Consider the following 18990-nt stretch of genomic DNA (forward strand, 5'->3'; position numbering starts at 1 on the left):
ACTTCCCATCTTGAAAGTGTACTTTAATTAAAAGTTACATAATTGGGATAGAATGCTGATAAGGAGTTCACTCAAATATATAATACCTTTGTAGCCTTTGTTTTGCAGCAGAATAGTAGGCTGGCACACACTGGGGATTTCAGGAATGTTCAGAGGCTCTTCCAACTCCAAATATGTTCCTTATTGGTTCATCTTTGCACTCTTAAATGTGTCATTACAGTCACCTTGAATGTCAGGGAAAGAAGCCTGCCCCACTCTTAAGATAAACAGATGACACCTGGGTAGGAAGGTTTCTAATACTCTCTGTTCTCATTAGCATCTCTAACAGAAATAAGCTTATCAGGATAATAAGTTGTCAGTTTAGAAAACCAGGCCTTTTTGCCCCAGTTGCTTAATAATAAAATATTAAATATACTTCTCAAAGGAAATGCTCAGTTTTTTCTTTTGAAAATTGCTCTTTTTGTAAGTAATCCTCTTTCCAGTATTACTTCTGATAGTTACCACCCCATGGTCTTTAGCTACTTCTGATCACATGTTACACAGGGTTAACACTAACCATTTTGTCATTAAAAATGATTGATTGATTGTTAAAAAAAAAAAAAGAAAAGAAAACCAGGCCTGGGGATTGTACACAGCCAAGGAAGTGTTAGAAAGCAGGAGAGGTGGAATCCTGGTAGCAAATAACAGTAGTGACTAAGGGAGCAAAGTGGGGAGAAGAACAGCTGCAGAGGCCCAAATTCAAGGATCTGTTTAAAGGACATAAATGGTATTGAATGTGAATTACTTTTCTGTGGAATTCTGCCTAAACTTGAAAGGCATACATTGCTGGAAAAGGAGGTAGTGGCCAAACATTTAGCCCAGTCACAAATGAAGAAAGCCAATGAATGTTACAAGAAACATTGCCAGGAACAGGGACAAAACTAAAGATCCAACTGGTGAAAAAATTTCCCAAGACCTCAGCAGGAAGAAAAGGCTACAATTATTCAGGATAATGTATAGTGTCTAAAAAAAAGATGCCCAGAAGGCATCTGCCATTCAGATTTCTGTTTGCATCCATCATGGGTGACACAGATGGCTGCCTTAACAAAGTTATTTAATGCTAACAGAGATACTGTACACAAAATAATGAGGTACAAAGTGTAACCATTGTAATTATAGATAGGTATTTCAGAAATAGAACTTTCTATTTTCATTAATAAAAGCAGCTGTCATTTTAGATAATTTGCTTTCAAAATTTTTCAGGACAACTTTAGAAATTACAAAAATGTCAGCTTCTCTGTGTTAATTTTATTTGAAATGTACTAAAGAAGAGGATGATCTGCCTACAGATAATGAGTAAAGATAAACTTGAGGAAAATACCAGTTGATGTTTCATAGTTCTGATGAGTCAGTGTTTCTGGGCAGGAGCTGGTAGTTTTATTAAAAAAAGGCAGAGATGCTTATTCTGTTTTGAGATAAAATGGGAACTTTTCAATTCTTTATATATATTTCCATTACAAACATTTCCATTATGCAGAATGGTGTCTCTGTTAATTAAATTCATTGGAATACAGTTAAAAAAGTTAACCTGAGACTCAATGTGACAGAGTAAGAGGATGTAGAACTTACCCCTACCCTATAAACACATTAAAAATATATCTATATGTGAAACAATTCTCATGTAAAACTAAGTGGAAACTGGCAGAACTCCCACACAACCAAGGCTGTAAGAAAGGCGGTCATGTAACCAGGTAGAATGGGAAAAGATAGGCATCAGTTGGGTCCTGTACCTCTGGGAGGGGTCTAAGAGGAAAGGAAGGACTGCACGGGTGGAATCTCACCCTGGGGAGGGGGCCACAGATGAGGTATACAGGTACTGGGGTCCTACATGCAGGAGTACCCAAGTTCCCTTGGGTGCTGGGAGAATGGCTAGGACAGACAGAACGGCTGCAGAAGCCGAGACCCCACTCGCCAGGAGTAGGAGGGTGCTGGCTTGCCAACACATAGGGCAGAGAGTGCTCTGGACTAGCAGCTGCCACCTCACTGTGATCCCCAGTCCAAGTTGGGTGACTACCCAGCCCTGTTCACTCTGCAACACAGCTTGGCATGGCATCTAGAGCTGACAGGTCCTGGGAGAAAACTTGATATAGGGACAGAGGAGCAGCCCTGCAGCCTGGGATGTGGTTTGGGTGGGGCAGTCAACTTGTTCTGGTAGCACCATGGAAGCAGTACAGACCTCTGATGGCAGAGCAGCTACTGGAGCCCCTGAGACTGGCTCCCAGCCAAAAGAATGCTGCAGCCCTGGCCATTCCATGCCACAGATTGGTGCTAGATCTCCAGCAGACAGGTCCTGGGGGAAGACTAGATCTAGGGACAAAGGAAAGGCTTGGGGGTCTGGGGTATGGTCCAGCTGGGGTGGCAGCAGTCACTGTTGGCACTTAAACGGCACCCCAGAAGCAGCCCAGACCTCTGACGGCAGTTCAACCGCTTCAGTTTCTGAAACCACAAGCTCTGACCCCCTGTCCCAGCTGAGCAAATGCTCTGGCTCCGCCAACTCCATGCCACAACCTTGCACTAGATCTAGGAAATGAAAACGGAAAAGGATGCACACTTGGGCTGTGTCTGAGTAGAGTCGCAGATACCAACACAGGTAGCACATCAGACTTCTGTAAGCCCAAGAGCCTTACTTACTTCAGCACTCTCCTTTGGGCCAAAGGCCTCAGTGTCAGGAGAAAGATATGGCTTTTCCTGTGGTCATGTATGGATGTGAGAGTTGGACTATGAAGAAGGCTGAGCGCCGAAGAATTGATGCTTTTGAACTGTGGTGTTGGAGAAGACTCTTGAGAGTCCCCTGGACTGCAAGGAGATCCAACCAATCCATTCTTAAGGAGATCAGCCCTGGGATTTCTTTGGAAGGAATTATGCCAAAGCTGAAACTCCAGTACTCTGGCCACCTCATGCGAAGAGTTGACTCATTGGAGAAGCCTCTGATGCTGGGAGGGATTGAGGGCAGGAGGAGAAGGGGACGACAGAGGATGAGATGGCTGGATGGCATCACTGACTCGATGGACGTGAGTCTGAGTGAACTCCGGGAGTTGGTGATGGACAGGGAGGCCTGGCGTGCTGTGATTCATGGGGTCGCAAAGAGTCGGACATGACTGAGCGACTGAACTGAACTGAAAGGGAACAGAGCCAGCTGGAGCCCAACCTGCAGCTTTTCCCCTCCAGCAACTGGAAAGCAGACCCAAGCCCTGACAGAACTCCAACAGTTACAGAGCAGAGAGGAGTTCCATCTCACACCCTGCATAGGCTCTAGCTCTTCCAATATCAACCACACCCCCTATCAAGGTGATAGAGGCCAGCATACCCTGAGGAAAGATGTGGCTGGCATACAAATCAAATTTAGTCTCATGCTAAAGACACTGATGTACTCAACAAAAAAACACCTTTTCAGGGCCATTACAGATAACTATTTCACCTAAATTCATTAAGACAATGAAAGTTAAGTAAAATTAAATGCAGAGTAACTACTCCCAATCGAAAGAGCAAGAGAAAACCTCTGAAAAAATAAACAATGAAACAGAGTCTATAAGACACTGAGACAGAGTTGGTAATAAAAATGCCAGCTAAATTAAGGAAGACTAGCAATATAAACGCAGATCATTTTAACATGCAATTGGAAACTACAGAGATGACCCAATCAAAAATAGATAATTCAGTTTCTGAGATAAAAAACCTTCTAGAAGCAATGAATAATTAATCAAGCAAATGATACAGAAGAACGTATAAATAGAATAATGGAAATTACCCAATCAGAACAGCAGACAGAAAAACAAATGAAAAAATGAAAGCAACATATAAGATCTGTGGGGTAATACAAAACATTCCTACATATGCATGATAGGGGTTCCAGAAGGAGAAGAGGGAAAGAAGAAGATCAAAAATGTTTTTGAAGAAATTATGGCTGAAAATTGTCCAAACCCAAAGAAGGAGACAGGAAGGAAAATTATCCAGGTGCAGGAAGCACAGAGGGTCCTAAACAAGATGAACCCAAACAGAACCACACTAAGACATACAATAAAAAAAGGCAAAATTTAAAGATAAAGAAAGAATTCTAAAGGCAGCAAGAGGAAAACAGAGTCATACATGAGGGAAAACCCATAAGGCTATTAGCTGATTTCTCTGCAGAAACTTTTCATGTCAGAAGGGAGTGGTATGATATATTTGAAGTCCTGAAAGGGAAAAATCTGTCACCTAGAACACTCTTCCTGGCAAGATTATAATTTTGAACAGAAGAAAAGATAAAGAATTTCTCAGAGAAGCAAAAACTAAAATAATTCAGCAATACTAAACCTATCCTAAAATAAATGTTGAAGGGTCTTCTCTAAAGGGAAAAGAAGCAAGAATCAATAAGAAAGGAAATGTATAGTGAGTACTGAAGATCACTTAAATAAGATAGGAAATAGATTAAAAAGCAACAAAAAATTATAATAGCAACCATAACTACAATAAACAGTAAAGGGATTAAATGGCATAAAAAACATAACATGTAGGGGAGGGGAGTAAAAATGTAGATCTTTTACAATGTATTTGAACTTAAATGCCTATAAGTTTTATCAGTTTAAACAAGTACATAGCTATGGGTCAACATACATGAACCCAATGCTGTGGTTTAGTCGCTAAGTCATGTCTGACTCTTGTGACCCCATGGGCTGTAGCCAGCCGGTCTCCTCTGTCCATAGGGTTTTCCAGGCAAGAACATTGGAGTGGGTTGCCATTTCCTTCTCCAGGGGATCTTCCTGACCCAGGAATCAAACCCAGGTCTGCTGCACTGCAGGCATATTCTTTACTGACTGAGCTACCAGGGAAACCCATGGTAACCACAAATGAAAAAAATATACAAAAAATGCACAAAATTCAAAAAGAAAGAAACTGAAGTAAACTATAAAAGAAAATGATCAAGCTATAAAGGGCAAAACAAAAAGAAAAAAGAAGAACTACAAAAACAACTGGAAAACAAGAAATAAAATGGTAATAAGTACATACTTAATAATTTTGGAGAGGAGGTGGAGATAAGGGAAACTTGTACACTTTTGGTGGAAAAGCAAATTGATACAGCTACTTGGAAAAGAGTATGGACGTTCCTTAAAAAACTAAAAATAGAATTACCATACGATTAAGCAACTCCGCTTCTGAGTATATATCCAGAAAAAACAAAAAGTCTAATTTGAAAAAATATGTGCACTCCAATGTTCTCAGCAGAACTTTTATAACAGCCAAGATAAGGAAGCAACTCAAGTGCCCATTAACAGATGATTTACTTAAGAAGACATGTGATATATATGTATAATCACATCTGAGTAATGGAAAGTTACTCAGCCATAAGGAAGAATGAAATATTGTCATTTGCGGCAATGTGGCTGGACCTAGAGAATATTATGCTTTTTGACATAAGTCAGAAAGAGAAAACAAATACTGTATGATATCACTTGTACATGGTATCGAAAAAATAATACAAATTAATATATATAGCAGAACAGAAATGGATTCACAGACATAGAAAATAAACTTGTGGTTACTGAAGGAGAGAGGGAAAAGAGGAGGGACAAACTAGGGGTATCAGTTTAATAGATATAAACTACTATATATAAAATAGATAAGTAACAAAAATTTATTGTACAGCACAGAAAACTATACTCATTACTTTGTAATAACCTATAACACAATATATTAGGTTGGTGCAACAGTAATTGTGGTTTTGCTTTGTTGAACTTTGCTGATTGATATTGGAACACACTCTTAAATGCGGTTATACATCATTTTAATGTGCATTTCTTACTTTATGTGTTTTAGCTAATGACTTATTACTTGCTTTGTATTTTTTGATTATTTTAGACTATGAAAAAAAAAGCAAAAAGCAAATTTGAGTGATTTTCTTATTTGAGTTCAAAATGGGTCGTAAAGCAGCAGAGACAACTTGCAACATCAACAATGCACTGGGCCCAGGAACTGTTAATGAAAGTACAATGCAGTGGTGGTTCAAGAGGTTTTGCAAAGGAGATGAGATCAAAAGAGTAGTGGCCAGCTGTCAGAAGTTAACACCAACTGAGAGCGTCACTGAAGCTGATCCTCTTACAACTACACAAGAAGTTGCCCAAGAACTCAGTGTCAACTATTCTATGGTCATTCTACATTTGAGGCAAATTGGAAAGGTGAAAAGCTCAATAAGTGGGTGACTCGTAAGCTAACTAAAAATCAAAATATTATTGGTTTGAAGTGTTGTCTTCTCTTATTCTACACAACAATCAACCATTTCTCAATAGGATCATGATGTACAATGAAAAGTGGATTTCATACAACAATCAGTGACAACCAGTTCAGAGGCTGAACTGAGAAGAAGCTTCAAAGTACTTCCCAAAGCCAAACTTGCTCCAAAAAAAAAGGTCATGGTCACTGTTTGGTGGTCTGCTGCCAGTCTGATCCACTACAGCTTTCTGAATCCCAGCCAAACCATTACATCTGAGAAGTATGCTCAGAAAACTGATGAGATGCACCAAAACCTGCAATGCCTGCAGCTGTCATTGGTCAACAGAAAGGGCCTAATTCTTTTCCAAGACAATGCTTCACTGCACATAGAACAACCAACACTTTAAAAGTTGAATGAATTGGGCTAGGAAGTTTTGCCTCATCTGGCATATTCACCTAACCTCTCACCAACTGACTACTACTTCAAGCATCTTGACACCTTTTTGCAGGGGAAATGCTTCCACAATGAGCAGGAGGCAGAAAAAGCTCTCCAAGAATTTGTAGAATCCTAAAGCATAGATTTTTATGCTAAAGTAATAAACAAATTTATTTCTCAATGCCAAAAATGTGTTGACTGTAATTGTTTCTGTTTTGATTAATAACGATGTGTTTGAGCCTAGTTATGATTTAAAATTCACTGTCTAAAATCGCAATTATGTTTGCACCAATCTTATCTGCAAAAGTAATGAATCATTATGCTATTCACCTGACACTAACACAATGCTGTAAAGCAAGTATACTTCAAATAAAAAACAAAGCTAATCTGACACTATTCTCAGTGGTGACCAGTATTTTGCCTTATAAAGATAATTTACAAATGATCAGGTTCAAACCCCTTTTATGATATTTCCATTAAGCAATTAATTACTGACTTTCTAATTTGGAGGACAAGAAGAGACAGATTAGATGATCCATTGTTGAAAATGTATCTGTATAACAAAGACTGTAGTTTCAGGGATTCTCAGGATATTTTATTAATTAAATATTATAGACAATGATATAATAAACATGACTATCATTTTGCTATGAATATAACACAATGGTCTGGTGGGGGGTAAGGTATTACACTGTTTATGTGCAATTTCATACTTCATATTCAATATCATTATTATGTTAAATTCTTTATATATCATTTTGAAGACCTAAAAGATTCTCAAAAGTAAGGAAGATTTCAAATAGCACTTAAAGATGATGGATTTTCTTATCAAATCTGTTAATTTGGCCTGCTCCAGTTTCCTTTTACATCAGGTTTATGGATCATCGTTGATTTTTATAATTCATTTACAAAGCATGCCAGGAATTCAAATATAATTCCTGAACACTAGAACAAATTTATGGAGAAATGTCATATTGAAGAAACTAAAGACATACAAGGCAGCCATCAAGATATGAAGAATTCAAATGTTGTTCACAAATTTACATGAAGTATGCTACATTTGTTCACAATTTAGCCTAATAGAAAAATTATTTATTAAGCAACTTTCACTTACAAAATACATTCAATAATCTATTATGCTGAAATTCCATTTGGAGCATGCTACTTTTGGTCTTGAAAAACCTCAAAAGCGTAAAAAGGAAACTAATTAATTATAAAACAAATTAATATCACCTGTGGTTTCAGTATATAAAGCACATATCAAAAAAGAGAAGTATAAATATTACTTAAAAATGCTTACTTGCAACCATGTCGAGTGCACTGTCCTCTGCCAGAACAGAATTTGAGACATGATGGACCAATATAAACTGCAGGGCAAAAGAGAGTATGTGAAAGATGGCAAAAATCACAGGAAAGGCCAAGACCACCACCAGCATGTGAAACAATTTTGTGAAGCAATAGCCATGAAATCTCTTTCATGCACAGGAATCCAGTTGACATACAGAGTGCTGTGTGACAAGGTAAGTGTGTGGCTACAAATCCGCCAGAATGGTTTTAACTTAAATAATCCTTTAAAGATTTTAATCTGTCATAGCAAAGAAAGTAGGAACATAATACTTTGGGTTCTTAATGCAGTCTCTTCATCTAAAATGGGTTCAGGCAGCATATTAGTGCTTCTGTCTTGAACTTTCTACCAAGTTTATATTCTTTGGGTGGAAATTAAGAATATATCACAAAGTGGACAGATTATAATTTAATTAAAAAACTATCATTTCATTTTCATCTGAGGAAAATCTATATCACTGCACTTCTAAATATTAATCTATCCTTCCTCAAGTGGAGACTTAAAATCTGTGGTTGAGCATAAAGTCCTCTCTATACTTGTAGAGCATTTTAAAAATGGTAGGTTTGACTGATAATGATATTACAAACCTAAATTCTAAATGTGGGAATGCTGAGAAAAGGGGCCCTGATTGTTGAATGCTAGGTTTGAGATACTCAGACTCAAATACATTTAAAGATATTAAGCCTTTTGATAATCACTAGAATCAGTAACACACTAAATAGTGTAAAAGTGGAACAAAACCAATGTGGAATCAGAGATCCAGTGGTTATTGAGCTCTCCTGTATTCAATTTCAGGCATAAGCAAAGTTACTATTCATTATCATTTTCTTCTCTAAGAATTTTGTTGTCATCTTTCCCTGCTAATTATGAAATCATTAGGACTCACAGTAGAATAAATTTAAAGGCTCTGTTTTTCTAAGAGTGTGGTAAAGATAAATCCATTTTCTTCACTATTTTCACTAATGTAATCAAGCTAAACAAACTAAAAAGTGGTGACAAACATACTTTGCTCTAGGACCTTTCATTTTACTAAGAATTTTCAATATTGATCTGTTTTTTCCTTTGTTTTCTTTGATGTAATTATGAAATTCCATAGTGAAATGGGAGAGATTTGGGGAGTATTCTTTGGCAAGTAGACACAAATTTCCCTTGAGAAGATATATGTGTATTCCTCTTGCCTTTTGAAGAAACCAGAAACCAGGTTCTGCTTCTGCAAAAGCCTCATATAAAATAATATCAGAACTTAAGAGATTGTGTGGCTAGTTCTGCATTTGACAGACACTGCTAAACATGCCTATTCCATGTATTTTAATCTTTTCTCATTCTACTCAAAGCATGGTGTTGGGAATTCACGACCTGTAGCAAACACTTTCTGACTTAAACTCATACTGTACGTCTTAAGGAAATTTAAATATTCTTTTCATAGGCTTATATGTTCTTCATTTTGCACTTTACTTTTTTGATAATCTAAAGTAATCTAAGCTCATTCTAAGACCATTGAAAAGTATGACAGCAGGAAAATGTCATCCATAGCCCACAATCCAGAGGCATATACTCATTCCCTACAGCTAATCAACAGGTAATTTAAGTTCTATGGAAAATAGTCTACCAGTGGAGAAATTTCATTTTAACAAATTCATCTCCAGATGTTTTTGCAAATACAGTGTGTTTGTCTCTATATGTTTGTACCCATGTGGCTCATATGGTCTTTGAAATCTGAGTCTTTTATTGGTCTTCGTTTAATATAGATTGTTTAAAAAATTTACCGAGATGATTAGACTGCATTACTGGCTCAATGGACATAAATCTAAGCAAACTTCAGGAGACAGTGAAGGGCAGGGAAACCTGGTGTGCTACAATTCATGAGGCCACAAAGAGTCAGATACAACTCAGTGACTAAACAACAACAAACAGCAAATCATTTTGCCTGAAGTCATTTCTGAGTTTCAAGAATTGAAACTTCTTGAATTAATTGTGCATTAATTTTTAAATTATTCAGAAAAACAAAAATGTTAAGAGATAGAAATTTAGCATTTTACAATAGTAAAGGGTTTTCCCACTTTATAAAGTTAACATAAGTCAGTGGCTATCCTAAACTAACTTAAGTATTGATATTTTGTCATTTCTTTCCTCCCTTTTACTTCCTTGTAGTATAACCCATTCAGTCAAATTTATATATTTTTTTAAAACAGGAAATCTCTGAATCTGCCTGAAGTGAGAATTGTTAAGTGAGTTGGCTATTAATTAAAAAAAAACAGGAAATTTACAGTCATGGACTCCAACAGATTAAATATCTTCTCTTGTGAGTACTCAACATGAGTGATACTGGCTTTACTGTTATGCAACAATTTATCAACAATTCATTTAAAAATTAAAGACAACAGGATATTTTATGTATTTCTAAAATTTCCCTTTATGCTATTTTCTGAAAAGGAGGTAAAAGTTTCACACAGAAATTTCATTTTAGAGATGATGTTTCCTGATGTGTGGTGTCTGCATCTAAAAAAGAATCATTCCAGATGTCACGGTAGTTACTAAGAGAAGAATGAGTCATTTTAATACATGCAGTATGGTATTTATGTTAATTTTGTATAAAACATTCAAGAGAAATGTTAGGCTATCCCATGTCATCACCTGCAAATCTGAGTTTCAGAGCTTTATGCATTTTAAAAGAATGTATGTTGAAGCGTACTAGCATCTAATATTGCTGACTCCATTATCTTTATTTTTCTGATTGTGCATCTCTGGGCTTCCAACGGAATGCAAAGGAGAAAGGGAAGAAAGGGCGTTTAATGAATTGCAAGACCATGACTTAGAAATGTGATTAAGTATGTGCAGATGAACAAAAGCACAGGAAGAGTCTACTTCAATGCATGTGATTATGACAGGCAAAAACTAACCATTATCAATTGCCCACATATTTCCAAGGATTGGTCCTGTTTGTCTCCAGCGAATTCTGGTGTCCCGGGTTAGTGCTGCATTAGGAAGGGGAATTGTTATTCGGTTCCACCTGCAAGAAAGTTAGCACAAAACAGCTTCATATCCAGTTTACACCTTTTGAATCTATTTTATATGCTTTTGATGTTCTAGTCTCTCTATACTTGAGATGGCTGGTAATAAACTCTTTAAATTCACCTGTGCAGTCTGTTTATAATTTTAAAACAAATATAAAACTTCTAGAAACATCCATAGCAAATTAAGAGTATCTTATAGCCATTGATTTTTTTCAGACTTTTTAAAAGAAAATTTTACATCAATACTCAGACCTTAGATATTATTCTATGATAATCTGTGATGAGCTAGGGTCCTGATTAGCAAAGATTACTCTTATTTTTTGCTGTTCTCTAGTTCTATGTGTATTTAAACATAGGCTAGGAAGGAAAATAATTTTTAACTTAATCTTGCATTCTTGGAAACATTTTTACTATTTATCTAGTGATTATTCTGTAAAGTGGCAAGTATTTTATATAGACATCTTTAATTCTCTTAACGGTCCTCAAAGGGCTATATCATTGTCCTTAATTTACATGGAAAGAGGTGAAAAGTTTGAGAGAGTAAATATCATTATACAAGTAGATGGCAGAATCACGATTTGAGCCCAGGTTCAATTCCAAAGCTTAACTTTCTTCCACTTGTCTATGCTCCATCTTTTCATTAGTAACTATTTGGTAGTAAGTCTTTTTGGCAATAACCAGAGGTCACTATATAGAGTTTAAATTTATGCAATCCAAAATACAAAAGCTTAATACCTAAAGAATGAATGACTCTCTACAAATTGTGATCATGCATCAGATTTACAAAAATTACTTTTTTAAAAAATGAGATCACTCCTAAATCAGATTAGAAGGAGAAGGCAGCTTCCTTACCTAGTATGCCAAAAACACTAATCTCAGGCTTACTTACTGATTTTGAGTCTGCAACATGGATTCAAATCTCTTGCTATGTTAGAGTTCACTCACCCACTATAGTTTTCAGAGGAATAGATCGTGCTGTGAGGGAGGTGGGGTCCGGCACAGATCTCAGGCAAACATTCAGTGTGGAGTAGTGACCAGGAACGCCCATGGTTGGTAGAAAACTCTAAGCTGATACTGATCACACCAGAAAAGCATAACAAAACAGGGCAAAGATAACAAATGAAAGTAAGTGACTCATCTCTGGAGAAGTATATTAAACATCTGTAGAACTAGTGTAAAAAAATTTAAGATGCTGTTTCCAAAATGACTGTTTTCCCCTCCACTGAAGTCTGGCCAGCCTTCAAAGTGCAAGCAGTTAAATTACCGCTAATAGAAATAAACAATGTTTTAAAGACAGCAAATGGTAACTTGAGCTTGTGCTCCTGAATTTGATAGATGGCAAGGCAATTACCATGTCTCACACTGCTACTTCATCCTGGGAACGTGAGACCGACAAAATCCTTAGGAAGGACAAGAGCAACACTTCAGCAAGTAAAACTGAGAATTCATAGCTCTTGAAGTGCTAGTTGATTTCTGTGTCTATTATTAGGGGGCCACTAAACCACGTGGGGTCAAACATTTTTTCAGTTATTTGTTTTTTCTTCTCTCTCAGCAATCTGTCGGAATGGGTGGCTACCAGAGCTAATCCAAATACTTTGACACCTAAGATCAACTTCTTAGAATAAAGTTCTACGTAAAATCTATCTAATCATACTCTCTGTATTATTTAAAGAAATTTTCTTTTTCCCTTGGGGGGAAGTTTGTATTTTATTAATAGATACTTGATTAAAAATTAAAAATTAAGGTGACAACTTACTAAGAAGTTGCTCTGATTGAATAGCCAAGTTCACATGTTCATTGTTAATTTGTCCACATACACAGAATGTGGCTTCCTACCTGTTCCCAGGCTGCTGTGTTCCACATCCCAGGTTAATAGAAAACTGTATCATGTGAGACATTGTAGAAGGGAGAACAGGTAAGACATGGAAAAAATCTACGGCCCAGACATTTCTATTATGTCCTTGATGGTTCTTTTGCCTGAGACAAAATTTGGTAGCAGGAGTCTGAAGATCAGGATTGATGACTACAGAAACCAAAGATGGAACCTTCAAAACAAAGGAAACCAAAATCACTCATAATCTTCCTTGTGGGAATCAGTGTGAATTCTCCAAGATTCAACTTACAATTACTATGCATACAACTGCCATTTATTAAGCACCAAGCAATATTCTGCTTATTCCATTTGTTATTTCACATCAAAGATGTTGTCCTTAGGAGACACTCATTTTAATCACTCAGAATTCCTCCTTTGCAGACACTTGAAACTCTGTGTGTGACTGGTCAGACTCTCTCTACCTGAAGATAAATTGGCTTAAGGTCTTTAAAGTTATCAAAGCTAATGTATCCATTTTATCTACCTTTGCACTAGATAAAGGCAACTTGACATTAATCAATCTTCTTTTAAAGTGTATTCAAGTAATATAAATTCTTTGCCAAACCAGGTATTCCGAAAATAGGACTCTAAGCAAAAACACCCATAGACAATGAGTTAATCCATGATAACTTACATAATTGATTTGGTCTGAGGCATGCAGCTGACCAGTGCAAGTATAACCCTATCTGGTTATAGCTGGAAAAATTGTCCATTAATAAAATTCCAAACGGTGTAACTTGGGTGACCCTAGGATGTGGGGTATGTTGGATACTTTCTTTGGTTGTTACCTATCTAGCCTGATGTTTATTTTCTGTCTTCCTGACTTAAACTATGAGATGCTAGATGCTGGCTTTGTTCAAGCTTTTTAAAGTACTGGCTCTCTGGCTCAAATTAGCAAAGAGAAAAAAGCAAAGGTAGTAACAATCTATACTTCTACTGGGTCTTCCCAGGTGGCACGAGTGGTAAAGAACCTGCCTGCCAATGCATATGAGACGTGGGTTTGATCTCTGGGTCAGGAAGATCCCCTGGAGGAGGGCATGGCAACCCACTCCAGTATTCTTGCCTGGAGAATCCCCATGGACAGAGGAGCCTGGCAGGCTGCAGTCCATAGGGTCGCATGGAGTCGGACACGACTGAAGCGACTTAGCAAATACTTCTACCATGTCTTTTGCCTAGGAAAATGCAAATGCTGGATTAATACTCACTATGCCTGATAGCAAGTCTGTAAGGCTGCACAGGTAGAGGCACTCTTAACAGTTTTCTTAGGGACACAAATAATTGTTAGCTCATTGGGCTCCACCTTATTGTCTCTGATGGGTTGTAATTCAATCTTCCCGATAAAATCTCATCTTTTTGTTTATATCAGGAAAAAAGTGAATGCTAAAATAACGTCCATGTCACTTTTAAAGAAATGTGGCAACTTCCTGGACTATAAGAAGAGAGATTTATTCTCTGCATTTAGCAGAGTCTTCACAGTTTTGACTTGAACGGGGGTGGGGCCATCTGACACACAGATTGGCATGTATACCTTGTATGAGGAATAGGAAAGAGTATCCAGTGTAATGTGTTCTTTTCTTCCTTCAGTTTTTGCATACAGGGCAACATCATTTTCATGAGAGGCTCCAGGATCACAAATCCCTCCTGCACACAGAATTTTAAGTGTTAGTACCAATTTGCACCCATGAGCATATCAAATATAGTATTAAATATTAGAATAAAAAAATAACTCTAAAACCCAGATGTCACTTAAGAACGACCCTAAACAAAGTAACCAGATCCAAAGAAATAATTTATGTTGATAGTTCAGATAGGCCATGTTAAGGATCAAAGACTTGACATTTTTGAAGGCCGAAGCAACTATTTACCAAAGTATTTACTATTATTTGGGAGATTACACAAACAATAGTCTGCAACAAACTGTGACTATGGGTCCATATTTTAACTGCCATTAAATAAATGTGCTCTGCTTTTTAATAAACTGTTACTTTCTTATATTTGAGGTCTTTGTGGTCAAAGTTCAGAAACTATTGATTATGATTTTTAAAAAGTGTGGTGAGTCACTGAATCAAGGATTACTGAGGTAGTGTTACTTAAATGGTTACATGTAGTACCTTTAATATTTTAGTACATATTAAGTATTTGTATTTTAGATACAACTCATTTTACATTTTTACTTTTGGTACCTCATTTGATTGTTTGAAGAGTAGTTTATTCCCTATCACACTACTTCACAGTCATATGAAATGATATAAAGTTAGACTTTGAGAGGTGATTAAGATTATTCTGATGATGCAACTGGATTAATCATGCAAGTACCTGAAACTGAAGATCATTTAACTAGTTGGTGGAAGAACCACGAGTTGATATTAAGTTTTAAACTCTGACCCTCTATTTCTTTCACTATTGCATTGGGCCAATAACCTTTATTCTTGCGGCTTCTATCAACTGTCTGCTTAACCTGGATTTTAAAGAATTACTTGTCTAACCAGAAACTTCTCCCCACCCACCATTATCCTTCATAACAATACCAAACATAATAGCAGGAGTGGCGACACAGATTTCCTGGCAAACATTCTAGCCCCAAGGCCCCATATTTATAATATTAATTTCTAATTTTATTGTTATCTTTTGAGAAAAATCTCTTCCAGTTCTTAAATCAATCACTATTAATCTTAATTTTTATCCACAGGAAATTTTTGTCCCTAATACTCTACAGTGACACAAAAAGCAAACTCAAAAACTCCAGAATAAGATTACCATTTAAGAGTTAACCTAGTAAAGTCAATAAATAATAGATGAGACTCACCATCTGTATAAATAAATAAAGTGTCATTTATTGCAAATGTCTGGTTTAAACTCAACCTGGATAACTGGGATCTGGTCTTGGGTAGTATTACTAAAATGTGATGTTAAATAAGAAAGTTAGAACCTGACCAGTATAAGAAAGAACATGATAACAGAAGTACCTTGGGTGTTGGTATTTGTTAAAACTGGCACATTACATCTGTCAGACATATGTAACTTAAGTGTAAGCAAGTGTGGGGCTTCCCTGGTGCTCAGACAGCAAAAAATCTGCCTGCAATGTGGGAGCCCTGCGTTCAATCCCTGGGTTGGGAAGATCCCCTGGAAAAGGAAATGACAACCCATCCCAGTACTCTTGCCTGGAAAATCCCAAGGACCAGTATAAGAAAGTACACGGTAACACAAGAAACTTGGGTATTGGTATTTGTTGAATTTAGCATGTTACATCTGTTAGACATATGCAACTTCCCATATAACAAATATTTACTGAGCTAAGTAATCTGAACTGAGAATAGAGAAGCCAGATACACTGATAATGTAGACCTCATTCTAAAAGATGTATATTATTCAGGGGCAACAACATGTAAAGAGAAGATCATGATTTTGACATCTGATATTGTTTTTGCGTATCATTGCACAGTTCAAGGTTATAGTAAATACAGTTAACCAAGCCATTCTACAGGATAGTCTCGGCAGGTAGGGGGAAAGAGCTACATGAAAACTAAATTATCTTTTTAAAAACTGGTTATTGAGCCAATATAAAAGACTTACCAAAAAGAACAAAAAAGGTGAAAGGTCACAGGCATTATGGGTTTAAAGCACCACATCTAGAGACACAGGAACTGAACCATCAGTTCTCTCTAATTTCATTAATTTGTTCCCTGTAAACCCTCTCTGCTCTCTCAAGAACAGTTCGTGAACTGCATCTGCCTTTCAGAGAGAATAGAAACCCACGTGGGAGTTTCATCCAGCCCAGAATGACAGAAGAAGAAAGTCCAAAAGGAGCCAAGACTTTAAAACGATGACAGACTTTATCTGAAAGATCCCTCTGGGGGCAATTTATCAGTTCTGTGAAGTTTCAGTGACAGCAGCTCCTTCAGAAAGATACAGATTCTTCTTCAGCTTCATTCACTTTGATGTATTGTGGAAAGGTATGACTCAAGAGGCGTTTTGTACAGCAATTAAAGTACAGAAGATTTCAATAGAAACTAGATGGACAGTTAAGTTTTAAAATATTTTAAATCCTGTTTTAAGTATTAACAGCTTTTTAAGACTTCTTTTTTTTACATTAAGAATGTGATTTTGTTATTTACCGTGTGCAGGATATTGGACCTGAAGGTTCAATTGAGCCCTGACCTCAAAAAGTCTGTAATTTGGCAAGTAACTAATAACATATGTGAAAGAATGATAATTAGCAATCAAGTGTGTTGTGTTGCCATAACTGCAGCCAAAATTCAGAGAAAAGAAATACAAGTGTAGAATAAGAGAGTGGGATATATAGGAGATGTTTGCTGCTGCTGCTGCTACTAAGTCACTTCAGTCGCGTCCGACTCTGTGTTACCCCACAGATGACAGCCCATCAGGCTCCCCCGTCCCTGGGATTCTCCAGGCAAGAACACTGGAGTGGGTTGCCATTTCCTTCTCCAATGCATGAAAGTGAAAAGTGAAAGTGAAGTCGCTCAGTCGTGTCTGACTCTTCGTGACCCCATGGACTGCAGCCTACCAGGCTCCTCCATCCATGGGATTTTCCAGGCAAGAGTACTGGTGTGGGGTGCCATCGCCTTCTCCATAGGAGATGCTTAGTATATATTTATTGAAGAAATAATAAAGAAAATTTAAAAACCCCAAACGAATGATGTGTATTAGATTACTTTTGTCATGATCACTGCATTCTGGCTCTAAGAACAGTGCTGGATACTAGTCCTCAATGAATTTGAGAATGTGTGAATAAAGGAAACAGACCATGAATGTGTGAATAAAGGAAACAGACCATGAACCAAACTTAAAAAGTAGAGCAAATTTTCCAGGAATGATAGTCATAGCAGATTGATGTGAGACAAAGGATGAAACCAGGAAGGACACGTAGGCAGTGTCTGAGAAGAAGGGAATGTGATCTGTTCTAGATTAACAATTGGCTACTGATTTTCCTAAGGCACAATACTTAGTAAGAGGTTACTTATAAACTGTCTATCATATCTTAAATCTCTTCCCATATTCTTTTCTAGTGGTTCAGATGGTAAACAATCCACCTGCAATGTGGACGACCTTGGGGAAGATCCCCTGGGAAAGGGAATGGCAACCCAATGCAGCATTCTTGTTGGGAGAATCCCATGGGCAGAGAAGCCTGGTGAGCTAGTCTATGAGGTTGCAAAGAGCCAGACACGACTGAGGGACTAACACTCTCACTTTCACCAAAGTCTTTAAGTCTTTTCCTGTAGTATCCAGTCTTATCCTACCTATCCTGCTGTTATCCTGTCCTAGCCTATCCTACCCTATCCTAACCTAAACACATCTTTGCTGGATTCTACCTTCTCAAGATCAGACCCCATTCCATGTGTTTACCAATAAACTTCTCGAAAGAGCAGATCTCTGTCAGTGAGCCATCTCTACTTCTCTTAACTCTATCTACTTTGGCTTCTCAGGCACCATACCATGAGGAATCACTTGGTGGGCTCTCTGCCTGTCTGGGTTGTTATTTGTCTCTGTGGGATTCCTCCATTGCTGATCACCTCCCAGCATCCCACCCCTGAACCACTCTCTCCCCTTGAATCATGACTTTTTTCTGCATTTCCTTATGCTTTTTCTCAGTATACTTTGTCTCTCCTTGTCCTTCTACCTACACCTAGATGAGGGTTCTCCCTATAGAGTTTTCATGTCTTACTCTGTCTCCTGCTTGGGAGAGCACAGTGACTTTAGTGGCTCCAGTTATCACCTGCATGCTGACAACTTTCAAATCTGATTTAGACGCTGAGTAGAATTTCTGGGCTTATATCGCCTTCCAGAACCCTGAACCTCAACATATCTAATAATATAAAACCCTCTACTCCACATTTTCCCTTTACCATAATTATTATTTTTGAAAATAGCAATTTTGGGAAATGGCATCATTCTTCCAACATCCTACAGAAAAATCTGTGTCCGCTCCAAGACTGCTCTCACCATCCCCAGTCAGTTGAGCATGAACTTCAGTTGACTCTTCTCCAGTTATTCTATATCTGTCCCTCCTTTACATTATTGCCACCATCACTGTAATTTCATTGTTGCTTGGATCAGTGCAATAGCCTCCATAATTTAG

The 18990-nt window shown here is 37.4% G+C and overlaps 1 protein-coding gene across 1 annotated transcript in view; it reads right to left on the minus strand.

Moving 5' to 3' along the window:
• Positions 1–18990, minus strand: part of RELN (reelin) — a 536555-nt gene that overhangs the window by 176775 nt on the left and 340790 nt on the right. Inside the window, exons 13-17 of the mRNA XM_052638374.1 lie at positions 14422–14534; positions 12857–13065; positions 11966–12094; positions 10907–11016; positions 7962–8028 (exon numbers count right to left, since the gene is read on the minus strand). Coding sequence (XP_052494334.1) covers positions 7962–8028; positions 10907–11016; positions 11966–12094; positions 12857–13065; positions 14422–14534 — 628 coding nt within the window. The remainder of the gene's footprint in view (positions 1–7961; positions 8029–10906; positions 11017–11965; positions 12095–12856; positions 13066–14421; positions 14535–18990) is intronic.

This window comes from Budorcas taxicolor, chromosome 4, assembly GCF_023091745.1.
Source record: "Budorcas taxicolor isolate Tak-1 chromosome 4, Takin1.1, whole genome shotgun sequence".
Lineage (NCBI taxonomy): Eukaryota > Metazoa > Chordata > Mammalia > Artiodactyla > Bovidae > Budorcas > Budorcas taxicolor.